This window comes from Pan troglodytes, chromosome 4 (genome assembly GCF_028858775.2).
Source record: "Pan troglodytes isolate AG18354 chromosome 4, NHGRI_mPanTro3-v2.0_pri, whole genome shotgun sequence".
Classification (NCBI taxonomy): domain Eukaryota; kingdom Metazoa; phylum Chordata; class Mammalia; order Primates; family Hominidae; genus Pan; species Pan troglodytes.
Window position 1 is genome coordinate 77,988,044 of NC_072402.2, and position 13,009 is coordinate 78,001,052.

The 13,009-nt window shown below is 40.8% G+C and overlaps 1 protein-coding gene across 22 annotated transcripts in view; it reads right to left on the reverse strand.

Moving 5' to 3' along the window:
• RAI14 (retinoic acid induced 14) overlaps positions 1–13,009 on the reverse strand; it is a 176,741-nt gene that overhangs the window by 30,747 nt on the left and 132,985 nt on the right. For all 22 annotated transcript variants that reach the window (XM_016953458.3, XM_016953450.3, XM_063811334.1 and 19 more), the window contains one exon: positions 5,700–5,788. In XM_016953458.3, coding sequence (XP_016808947.1) covers positions 5,700–5,788 — 89 coding nt within the window. The remainder of the gene's footprint in view (positions 1–5,699; positions 5,789–13,009) is intronic.

Genomic DNA, 13,009 nt, shown 5'->3' on the forward strand with positions numbered 1-13,009 from the left:
TTTTTTTTGAGAAAGTCTTATCTGTCATTCAGGCTGGAGTGCAGTGGCGCCATCTCGGCTCACTGCAACCTCTGCCTCCCGGGTTCAAGCGATTCTCCTGCCTCAGCCTCCCAAGTAGCTGGGATTACAGGTGCGTGCCACCATGCCCGGCTAATTCTTGTATTTTAGTAGAGATGGGGTTTCACCATGTTGGCCAGGCTGGTCTCGAACTCCTGATCTCAGGTGATCCACCCACCTTGGCCTCCCAAAGTGCTGGATTACAGGCATGAGCCACTGCGCCCGGCCCCATTTTTCTTTCTAAATCAGTCTTCAGTCTGTAACACTGACCAGAATTTCACTAATCAGAGAATCATATAGCTAGGAAACACTGTATTTAAAAACTAGTGGGCCATAGGGCTATGGTGAATGGCATAAAAATGTGTAAAGTCAAATGATCCGATTCCTTCTATTTTGAATTCAGCTGTACGGAGAGATTTTTAGGGTAGGTGTGAGGGAGAGTTGTTTCATCAGCACAGGATACTGAGAGACAGGAATCCCTCTGTCCCCTCCCAAAAGGAGGAGGATGAACAAAATTTAAAAATGAAGGAAGAGAGATTCTTGGAAGTAAGAAGACAAAGATTTTCTCTTCCTCCTCCTCCTGTTATATTATATGAGATCCCTCCTTCCAGAGTGTATGAAGCATAACTGTGTATGAGTTTAGTTACATGATGCATTAAATAGGCTTTGGTGGAGTAGCTTGGCCCTCCAACCATCACTTATACCACTGTTTCTATGGACAAGCACGTTCTGAGTTTTAAACAAATGCCTTACAAATGAAGTTTTGGAACACATCCTGATTGTAAGATGGAGACCGTTTATGTCATGCACGCAATGCATTAACTTGTCCCTGCTGTGGACAAAAGCTGTTCTGCATAAGCAACACCCACTGGAAAAAGACCCGGTTCTCCAAAGACAAGATGGTTGGGAGATGTAAACAACTTACTATAAAATAACAGGTTTTCTTTTTACTTTGAGTAAGTGTTCTAGTCATACCTGGAAGTGCTGGGTTTCTATAGAAGCAAAAATTATTCCCCAGCCCTGTGATGTTTTTCTAACGAGCAGCAGAAAAGTATTTTTCACTAAAAATAGTCTCAAAATCCAAATGACGCATCATTCCCTGAACACTATAACACTGAAGTAAGATGTCTCTCATTGCTACTATTAACACCAAATTCTCTCTCCAAATGCAACATTTTCTGGACGAAATACTCTTTTAGTGACAGAATCCAACTATGATGAGACAATGCATCTCTGGCTCCCATATAGCTGTGGATCTGTCTAGAGTATCAGGAAGCAATTTCCCTATGGGCAAATAACAAGGGCAATCCTAAGTGCCTTCCAGCAGAATTCCACCTGCAAATAAAAGACTAATGATATTTATAAATTAAGAGTCTTGGACTATTACAAGTAGTCTAAGAACCCTTTTACTTAAAGGCTGTCTAAGTAGAATGGCCCAGCTGCTCTGGCCACAGGGCACCTTTCTCTAAAACTACCTCAGACTATGACCATGTATTCAATTCTTAAGATAGCTAGAAAAAACAGGGAAGAATTAAGTAATATCAATCTAAAATGACATGACAGTTGATATTGCGCTATAATCACATCCAAGGCCTTATCTTCTGACAGGGTTTTGCTCTTAAAATTGCTTGTAAAGCATCCATAAAAATTCTCAGACTTCCAAGTATTTCATCTGCAAAAATAGCTTTAAAAAATGCTGGCTGGGTGTGGTGGCTCACGCCTGTAATCCCAGCACTTTGGGAGGCCGAGGCGGCGGATCACGAGGTCAGGAGATCAAGACCAGCCTGGCTAACACGGTGAAACCCTGTCCCTACTAAAAATACAAAAAATTAGCCGGGCGTGGTGGCGGGCGCCTGTAGTCCTAGCTACTCGGGAGGCTGAGGCAGCAGAATGGCGTGAACCCGGGAGGCGGAGCTTGCAGTGAGCCGAGATCGTGCCACTGCACTCCAGCCTGGGAGACAGTGAGACTCCGTGTCAAAAAAAAAAAAAAAAAAAAATGCTAACAGATTCTTGCTTCTATAACTTAAATTCAGTCAAAAGTTTAAAAAGTAGGAAATTATACAAATTTGACCATCCTGAAGACATCATGGATAAAAAGAATAAAAAGAGCCAGTGTAATAGATTTTGAAAGGTGGTTGTGTGTGTGTGTGTGTGTGTGTGTGTGTGTGTGTGTTTTGTTTTGTTTTTCTCAAAAATTCTACAGGGCAGGATTTATGGTAACAGATCTTTGTACCAGTTCTCACTGGATCTTGAGATTGAAGGTGACTGCATCTCAGTAATAAAGTGGCAAAACTTAAGGCAGGTTCCACATGGAAAGACAATACCTGTAAAAGCTAAGCCATTTAATTCATCCCCTAACCACCACAACAAACGTTTAGGACTAGTGATGACCACTAAGCACTATTACTAACGTAACCTCATCCTTCCCTTGTATTCAGATATGCTTTCTTGAGAGGGAGAGTGAATAGGTGGGTATTATAGCCAATAGGTAAGACACAGGCATGGGCAATCAAAGCCATTACAATTTAACCTGTTTATTGGGACAGAAAAAAATGAGAAGTGTTTTTCTAGATGCACTTTTTTCCATGCAGTGTTCTTCTTTTGTTCCTGTGTTCTCTTTGCATGCTTTCAAGAAATCATGGGAAGAAGCTGGTACCTCCTTCAGACCAAAGTAAAACGATGAAGCCCAAGGAGGGAAGTGCTGGAATCATGGCTAAAAATATCAGGTGAGAAGGAAGTGACGGGAGCTCTGAGACATCTTCAACCCATGGAATGTTTGGACAGTGTCCTGTGGCCTCAAAGTGCTGTGGATTCCACCAATTTCAATTGGTTCCCACTGGCGAATCCTGGGAAATATCCAGACTTTGTCCACAGCACTCCCTCCAGTGTTGCTTCTTAGAGAGTGGTACCATCTCAGTCTGCAGGAAGTGGGCACTGCCTTGGGGCATCCAGGTCTTCCTGCCCAGCACTGCACCAGCCTCTCAGGAACTGGGTTAGGGCTCTGGTGGTGAATACAAGCTCTACCCACAGGGTGTTATGAGGCCACCAAGAACTATGCTTCTTAGGAGCCTTTAATGGGGGAAATGAAACTGGCGGGATATTTAATAAATTAAAATGCAGGATATAGAATTTATTATATAATGTGATCTCAGTCATGTAAAAATGTATTGGGACAATCTGGAAGGAAATACAACAAAATAGAAATATTTTTTTTCTTTCTGATAGGAGTAGGAACTTGAGTTATCTTCTTCTTTATAGTTTACTATATTTCTCAACTTTTCTACAATGAGCATGTATTAAAAAAAAAAAAAACTTATTCTGGCCGGGCTTGGTGGCTCACGCCTGTAATTCCAGCACTATGGGATGCCAAGGCGGGTGGATCACCTGAGGTCAGGAGTTCAAGACCAGCCTGGCCAAGATGGTGAAACCCCGCCGCTACTAAAAATACAAAAATTAGCCGGGCGTGGTGGTGGTGGGTGCCTGTAATCTGAGTTACTCAGGAGGCCGAGGCAGGAGAGTCACTTGAACCTGGGATGCGGAGGTTGCAGTGAGCAGAGATCGTGCCAGTGCACTCCAGCCTGGGCAACAGAGCAAGACTCTGTCTCAAAAACAAACAAACAAAAAAACACACAAAAAAAACCAACTTATTTTTCCCTACAATAAAAAGAGGTGAGGGAAGATTTTGGTTATGCTGAAAATAACTACAGTCCTGTCTAATCTATTTCTTAATATCAAGTACAATGAAACAAAACCGTGTGATGGCACCAGTTTATTCACTCTGAGCTAATGCTTTCAGATTATGGGTTTCTTAGAGGGAAACTTCTACTTAAGAGGACATACATCTCATTAGGGTTATTTTAGCAAATCATACTGCACCATGTGGTTTTATGGCATAACTTTAAGAGCAATGACAATGAACTTTAAAAACAAACACAATAATTGGGTCTTGAGTTTAAAGATGACTTTAATTGGAAAAACATAAATTAGTATTTCCCTCAAGGCAGTCACTTAAGGAAACCATTTATCCCCCTATATTGGTGTTGCCATTTCTCAAAATATTTTTGGAACTTTCTGTGGAACTGCTCAGAAAAATCATTCTGTTATTTCAATCACTCCCTATTTTTGACCAAAAATGGTTTTACCAGTTTGAAACATCATTCACCTGACTTGACATCAAATTTTTTTTAGGGCTCTTAGGTTTGCCCTAAAAAAAAAAGACCCTATTCTCAAAGGATAAAGATTCCCAACCACTGAGATTCTTTTTTTTAAGTCCTCACACAATGAAAACAATTCTAAACCTGTTCCCAACCATATTTTGAGTAATAATAGCATTCCTGCAATACCTGGCTGATCCCTCAAGGTGACTAGTCTGAAGAGGCCAATTTTGGGGATGGGAGAAAAGAAAGGGATCCATTACGGATTCACGAAAAGCCTAGATAAAGGCAATGGAGTTAGGCTAATTATGTATCCCAGTAAACACTAATAGAAACCTATTAGAAGCCAAAAATTCTCGAGTACAATCGAAAAATGAAAAGCCATCAGTGGTTGCTTTGGTCTTTTGGGGTGGCCAGCAGGGGCAGAATCCCAGGCTGGAGACCCCAGGGGCTCCTTCTTATAGGACAGTGTTTTATACAAGGTAAGACTACGCTACCTTTTCTCTCCATTTGCCTTGTTCATCTTTTGTCAACACTGGCTTCACATTAGAATCACCCAGCGAGCTTTAAAAAAATACCAGTTGACTGGCAACTTCCAGACAATGGAATCTGAACCTCAGAGGGTAAAGTGTAGGTATATATATTTGTGTGTGTGTGTATGTGTGTGTGTGTGTTTGTGTGTGTGTGTACTGTTTATTCTTCTCTTTTCCCTTCCTTCAAGTTCCCAGGTGAACTGGATGCCCTGAAGTACAGCAAGGGGTGAGAATCGTGGGCAGCTGGTCCAGATGAAGTTCAAGGCTTCCATCTACAGAGCCTATCTCAGTTGATGAAATGAGCTCCTGAGTAACTCACTCATCACCTCACACAATGATTCATAAAAACAAAAATTAGGAATTATTGCTTGGTCTGTACATATAATCTTAGAAAATAATATAAAAAATGAGGATAAGAAGCATACAGTCTCTAGTTGACTAACCACAGGAAAGATGAAAACACAGAAGTATGGCTATATAACAAAACCATGTCAGAGTCTTGCTATTGGAGGTGATTCTCTTTTCTTCTTTTGGACTCTAAATTTTATCTGTAGACACTAATTTTTTTTTTTTTTTTTTTTTTTTGAGACAGAGTCTCGCTCTGTTGCCCAGGCTGGAGTGCAGTGTCACAATCTTGGCTCACTGCAACCTCCGCCTCCAGGATTCCAGTGATTCTCATGTCTCAGCCTCCTGAGTAGCTGGGATTACAGATGCATGCCACCATGCCTGGCTAAATTTTTTTGTATTTTTAGTAGAGATGGGGTTTAACCATATTGGCCAGTCTGGCCTTGAACTCCTGGCCTCAAGTGATCCACACACCTCACCCTCGCAGAGTGCTGTAATTACAGGATGAGTTACCACACCTGGCCTTAAATTTTCCATAATGAATATGTATTACTTTTTGATACCTAATCTGGTGCTGGCCTGCTGACTTAAGAGACTAAAAACCACATACCGGTAGTATCTTGGGCTGTCACATCCACACCATGTGTAACCATGACCCTGAGGCATTCCACGTGTCCTTTTGCAGCAGCAAGATGGAAACTGGAAAGAGAAGTAAACACAATCTCCTTGAGATTTCTACTCTTTAATGTTCATCTCCAACAAAGTTTCCCCCCCGCCCCCCGCCATTTCATGTACACTTTCTCTTCCTTGAGCTCTACAAGCACCCACTGACTAGGGATTATTATCAATCTCACTTTAAAGAGGAGGAAACAGAAGCTCAGGATGGTCTGATAATTTGCTCATTGACAGCTTTAGTTAAGGGATGGAGCAGGAGTTTGATCTTCCAACCCCAAAGACCAGGCTTGAAAAAAGTAAGATTCAGCCATATATTTGTCTCTTGATGAAACAAATCAGAAAGTCCCAACTAGGTTGAATTTCTAAGTAATATGTCTTTATCAATGTTTTCCTATTGTCTAGTGTTTTCACCACAGCTGCTTCACCATTTTAAAGTGATATGCTCTAAAAAGAAAATCTTGTCTAAGTCAAACAGTGGCCCAGGTTCTTGGACAACTCAATGCCCACTGTTGCGTTGTATCTGAGTAACAATAGTTGCATGCAATATTTGGTAAGTGTCTAATGTGGGTCAAGCATCTGACTACACACTTTTATGCATTGTTTTTCATTCCTATGACAGCTCTTTAAGGTGAGTTCTATTACTTTCTCCATTAGATGGCAAGTGTCTATACTCTGGTGCAAACAGCATTAGACAAAGCCCACCATTAAGACTCCAGAACTCAGTGAAACTTGGGAGCACAAACCATGATCAGCATGTTTAGATTGGGCACTAGAAGAAGGGATAACATCCAAATGCCAATTCAATCATCCCTCCAGATCCCGGGATGAAGGGCACTTTTGCATGCAGAAAGAAGCAAAGCACAATTCCACTGGGTGGTCAGGCCCAGAGGCCAAGATGGCTGCAAAATTTGGGCAGGTTTCCCTTCTCTCAGTTGCCATCCTGTAGAGAGGTTAATGAGCCTTCTAGTTCTTCTCCTGAGTCAGTCCTGTTTTAGGGATGTGCCCTCAGGATACCTCTCATGAAGTCCCTTGGTGTCTGTACCTCTGAATTAATGCCCAGATAATATTTTCTCGCTGGGAAGGATCTATCATTGAAATCCAGGGTAACATTCAACTGGAAAGTCCGATAGCTGATATTTAAACCCAAGTTGGTCTGATTCCAGACCTCTTAATAACCTGGCTGAGTGAGGGGGACATATCAACAAATAGGAATACTTCAGTACTAGTTGCAAATCAGCCATAACATAATTATCTGTGTGTTTTGGGAAGTCATTTTAACCTCTCTGTGCCTAAATTTCCTCCATTGTAAAGGCTGGGAATCAAGTCAAATAATTTCTAATGGTTGCCTTGGCTCTAACGTTTAATTATTTTAGCTTACCTGGCTCTACTCACAGCAACTATTTCTGTATTTGTGCAGCAATCTATGTGTAATATCTATTTACAGTCAAAATTTATTTTATAAGTGATTTCACATTACAATAAAACTTTGCATACAATGATTTGGGAGTGTAGTGACTTTTTTTTTTTGAATATTTTTTGAGATGGAGTCTTATTCTGTTGCCTAGGCTGGAGTGCAGTGGCATGATCTTGGCTCACTGCAACGTCCGCCTCCCAGGTTCAAGTGATTCTCCTGCCTCAGCCTACCGAATAGCTGGGATTACAGGCATGTGCCACCACACCCAGTTGATTTTTGTATTTTTAGTAGAGACGGGGTTTCACCATGTTACCCAGGCTGGTCTCAAACTCCTGACCTCAGGTGATCCACACACCTCAGTCTCCCAAAGTGCTGGGATTACAGGCATGAGCCACCATGCCTGGCCATAGTGACTTGTTTAAATGGAATTCCTGATTCAATATAGCTTAACCAAACTATACTGGCAGTGCAATAATTCCTCCACTTCTCAACATTGTTGGAATAGCTTCATTTTACAATAAGTTCACCTTTAAGCAGTAAGTCTTTTATTAATCTTGGTGGAAGGTTTCTAAAAGTTTCCCAGCCTTAGTAATAGTGCATGTAACATAATTAATTGCTCTTGGGAATATGGAGTCTCCTCAATTATTGAATTGCATGTTTAGGGATACTAATTGAAATGCCCCTGGATTACTAAGCCCTAAAATTGATTAATATTTAGCTTCTTAATGTCTTTGTGTTTGTTTCTAAGCAGTTCACTATGCCATCTCCTATGACATAGAGGAAAACTAAATCAAAAGTATCTAAATAAGAGAGTAGCCATATCCCATTCTAAAGATAAACATACCAGGAAGTGTCTACTGCCCATGTGCATATACACACACCCAAATCAATCAATCAATCAATTATATTTATCTACATTTAACTTTTGATTGAAATATAACATGTAAAGAAAGCTACACATATAATTGTACAGCTTGCTAAATTTTTGCAACTGAAATATTTTGCCTTCATACTAATCAAGAAACAGAATGTGGTCAGAGACCCCAAAACCCTCCTGCTAGCACCCCAGAAGTTCTCCATGTGCCCCTTTTAGTTACTAACCCCCTTCCCCATGTGATATTTTTATTTTTTTCTACTCTGAGGCTTCTTGGATTACCTCTGGATTACATAGTCTATTATGGGTGGTTGGAACTGCAGACCATCTGACAGTGAAGCATTATTGTAGGCCACTCCTGTACATTGGTAAATGCAGTCTGATGAACGTGTTATGATATTCTACAAATCATTTGGGAAAAGCAGAGTTTCAGGATCATCACTTGGAAGGCCCACGATCAATACAAGGCAGAAGTGAGGTGTTAGGAAGCTGCGCTCAATTTCCAGTCCCACAAAAGAATTTTCTTAGACATAGCTTTTTAAAAGAAAATCCCTGATATCAACCTAAATTTATATATTTGATGGCTGAAATACATTTTCAGGGATCCAGTTAGTTAAAGCTTCATTGCATACGCTTTAATAAATCGTGGGATAGCGAGAGATTTTATTTTGTCCTCCCTCTCCCATTGAGAGTTTAGATCAATAAGTGACTTTTTTTCTCTATTCTGGGGACTTTCCAACTATTATGCTGCAGAATGCTTGTGTCCTGCTGAGAAAACAGAATGACAGAATTTTCCAAATTCATTATTTTCTCTTCATGTATTTTACCTAAAGCTGCATCACTTACTGCTTTTACAGATAAAACAGACAAAGTACAAACAAATATAAATAACTAGAAACAGCTCATTCTATAAGGATAGATAGTCTTGGCTTTGATTTTACACTGCATGCATCTAATACCATATTTTTTGCTAGTAAAACCATTGCTAGTTCATGTGATTCAGTTAAACATTATTTCAAGGTGTTTCTGCAAGAAAATTCTAACATCCAGGTGTTTGTTGTGTTCTGATGTCACACAAAAGCTTCTGCTCTGCTTTCTAAAACACACAGGCATAGGAATGATCTTGAAAAGCAGGAAAGGGGCCAGGCACAGTGGCTTACACCTGTAATCCCAGCACTTTGGGAGGCCGAGGTGGGCGGATCACGAGGTCAGGAGATCGAGACCATCCTGGCTAACACAGTGAAACCCCGTCTGTACTAAAAATACAAAAAAATTAGCCAGGTGTGGTGTCGGGCACCTGTAGTCCCATCTACTCGGGAGGCTGAGAGAGGAGAATGGTGTGAACCAGGGAGGCGGAGCTTGCAGTGAGCCAAGATTGCACCACTGCACTCCAGCCTGGGCGAGAGAGAGAGACTCCGTCTCAAAAAAAAAAAAAAAAAAAAAAAAGAAAAGCAGGAAAGGGAAAAACTGATCATTTTAGCTAGAAGTGTATGATTCATTTCTCCAGACTCTTCAGATAAGGAGCTCCACTATGTATCATCATTCCTCTCACTGGGTATGCGCTTCTGGGAAATGGAAGTAAAGCCAGGAAACACAGTCTGTGAGTCTGCTCTTGAGGAGATAGTCACTAGCGCTGTGCATTCTCTCTGCCCCTCCAGGTCTGCCCTCTGCCCAGAGGCAGTCCCCTAATGAACTGCATCCAATGGGCTGCCCTGTGCTTTGGCTCCTGGTTGGGCTTGCCCAGTGAGAATGACGATAGGGTTCAGGGCATCATCTCCTCCCCTCCTTCCCTGGCCATACCTCGGCAGTGGCTGCCTTCCTCTGTGAAGGCCACAGCTTGGCAGGCCGGCTCTCCCACAGCCACAGCTGCAGCTTTCCCTCCTTGCCCCTTTAGGTCAAGAGTAGAAATAGATTCTCACTCTTGTTAGAATCCTGGGCGGCATTCCCAACCTTACTGGTTTCCCCTAATCTGGCCACATATTTGTAAATAGTTCCTTTCTTAAGCTCTCATCAATTATCCTATTTGATGCTACCTGTTCCTGCTAGGACCCTGAATGACAGCAGGGTTGGGTATTTTGTGTGTGATGATCCACAGGATGAAATGTTAAGTTCTAGTGGATACTACTTGATTAAATATTTCTAAGAGCCAATTCAGGCTTTTTTTTTTTAAGTTTTAATTGCCACATATAGTTTGTTTGCTTATTTAATATACGGGCATTGTGGCTAAAATGTAATGGGAGAATATACCATATAACTTTTTAATTATATGGCATATAATAAGTGACTTCAAAAAAGTTTTCTAATATGGTCTTAGGCCAAAGTAGAGACCCGTTTAAAGGGTTCAAGAATACACCTCTCCACGGGTAAGAAAAACAAATGACTTTAGTAAGAGCCAGCACACAGTCTAGACGGTCCCACTACTCAATAAAGAAATACTAAAATTCAAACTTTTTACAGTAAACTTGGTTTTAAGAGAATAACCAAACCCCAAACAATACATATGGGCACCAACACACATGGATACAAACAACTGCTACAAAAACAAAATTAAAAAGCCATCAAAATTCACATACTTCTTACCAACCCAACCATCCATGTAATTTGTAAAATGTAATTAAGACTCTCAGAAAATACAAAAATGTATCAGCTCCTGAACCCTCCCATCATGCTGAGGTTTCATTCATTCTACTTGACGCAGACTCTAACGGAATTACTTAATTTTATCAGAGTCACTGACATATTACTCATTGAAGTATATGCTAGAATTGTGGTCTACAATGGGGAAATTCTCAATAAGTTCTGTGGGCATATCCTGTGTAATAACGAGGGTTCTTCAGTAATGAATTAGAAGTAAAATAAAATTTACTAATTATTCTATACTATATACTATATATATATATGTATATATACACACACACCCATATACACACTATACATCTTATATATATAATACCTTGTACCATATTCTACTATTAAAAAATGTGCAGGCTAGGTTTAGAAAAAAAATGCAAAATAAGAAAGAATAACTATCTAGAAAGTCATTTTGATCTCTATTGCTTGCTCTAACTCTTTAAAATATCTTACTTTTTATATAATAAAGTAGTGAATCATTGCCATAATTTTAGTCAGAAAATCATTTTACTACTTAACTTGGAACATAGCATCTATAACCTGAAAGAGTTTGCTCAATGAGTTATCACATAAAAGAAAACCAAAATGGTCAGTGCACTCTTTTAGCTTTGTCCTGTTTTTATGAAAGCTGTGCAAATGCAGAAGAAATAGGCACAAATCCGACAATGAAATGACTTTGTTGGCAGTTCCCTAACAACCCATCTCCTGTGTATTATGAAAGCACTTATGTATTCAATCTGGGTGTCTTACACTCAAACAACCAACTGAAAGAGCAGGCTCACTCAGTTTATTCCCCTCAGAGAGAAAGGAAGCTCCTAGAAATAGGAGCCCTGCCTCCTTTTGTCTCATTCCCCCACCCTATGCCTAGAAGCAGTTATTAATCACCAATGTACAGAAGAGCAGGGTGGGAAAACCACACTATGAACTTCTTTTCTGTATCTAATTTGGATATCAAGTCTTAACGTTTTAACTTCAGGGTCTCTGGTTCTTATTCCTAATGTCTGTGATTTTGAAAAATTAAAGCTTCCAACCTTATAGCTTTATCAAAGCTTAGAAGAGGGACAAAAACATCTAGTCAGATGGTAAAGTATAACAAGAAGCAGGATATTAAGGAGGTAGTGCTGGTAACCTTAAGGGCTCAGACTATCTGGGTTTGAATCTATGCTTCCTTACGTATTAGGCTCTATCTCAGTTTCCACATCAGCAAAATGGGTTGTTGACGAATACAAGAATTATGTGTAAAAGCACTTCATAAAGGGTGAAGCGTGAAATAAACACTCAAAACATGCCACCAATTATTGTATCCTCACCAACACAAAGCATGGCACAGAGTCTGTGACATGTTGCTTGATAAAAGGGATTGTTTCAATGTTCAGAAAGGAGAAGTAGCAGAAGTTAAATCAGAACCACCACTGCTTAAAAAACGAAGAGAGGGGAAAGGAGGGGCAAAAGCTATGTGTGTTTCCATTGAATGGAAACTTGGGAACAAAGTTGTAGACAAGTAGCAAACCACAATAAACCATCCAAGACCAGCCTTGTCTAACGCCCACACTTGAGCAGCTAACGTTTTGGCACCTCTCACGGAAGTGATCATCCCCAAAGCAGGGTTTGGCAGCAGCAAGCCATTAACATTTAGCCTCGGAATGTGAACCAGAAGCATAGCCAACTTTGAATAAGATACTCAAGTGGAAAGTTAGGTTCTGTTGGGTAGAAAAACATGACCAGTCAGTGACAGAACCTGATATGTAGATGATGGTGGGTAGATTTCCCTTCTTATGTATGCAGTGACTGATAAATGTCAGCATCCTCAAGGGCTGGGGCCGCTCTATCTAGATGGCAGGCAGGAAGGCATCTGTGGGGTCATCTCAGGCTTAGGAAGCAGATGGTGCCCAAGGCCAGCACATGATTCATTAAGAGCATGACTGGTGCCCTCTGATGGCCTGTGTCCTGGATAGCTGGCAACTCTCTCTAAATAAAAAGAGCCTACAGATTAGGATGGGGTAGGGGGCCAGGGCAGTAAGTTGATAAAACTTACTTGTCCTCTTTAAACATAGTTTTTTTCTTTTTTGAGATGCAGTCTCACTCTGTCGCCCAGGCTAGAGTATAGTGACTCAATCTCGGCTCACTGCAACTTCCACTTCCTGAGTTCAAGCGATTCTCGTGCCTCAGCCTCCCAAGTAGCCGGGATTACAGGTATGTGCCACCATGCCTGGCTAATTTTTGTGTTTTTGCAGAGACGGGGTTTCACCATGTTGGCTAGGCTGGTCTCGAACTCCTGACCTCAAGTGATCCACCCGTCTCAGCCTCCCAAAGTGCTGGGATTACA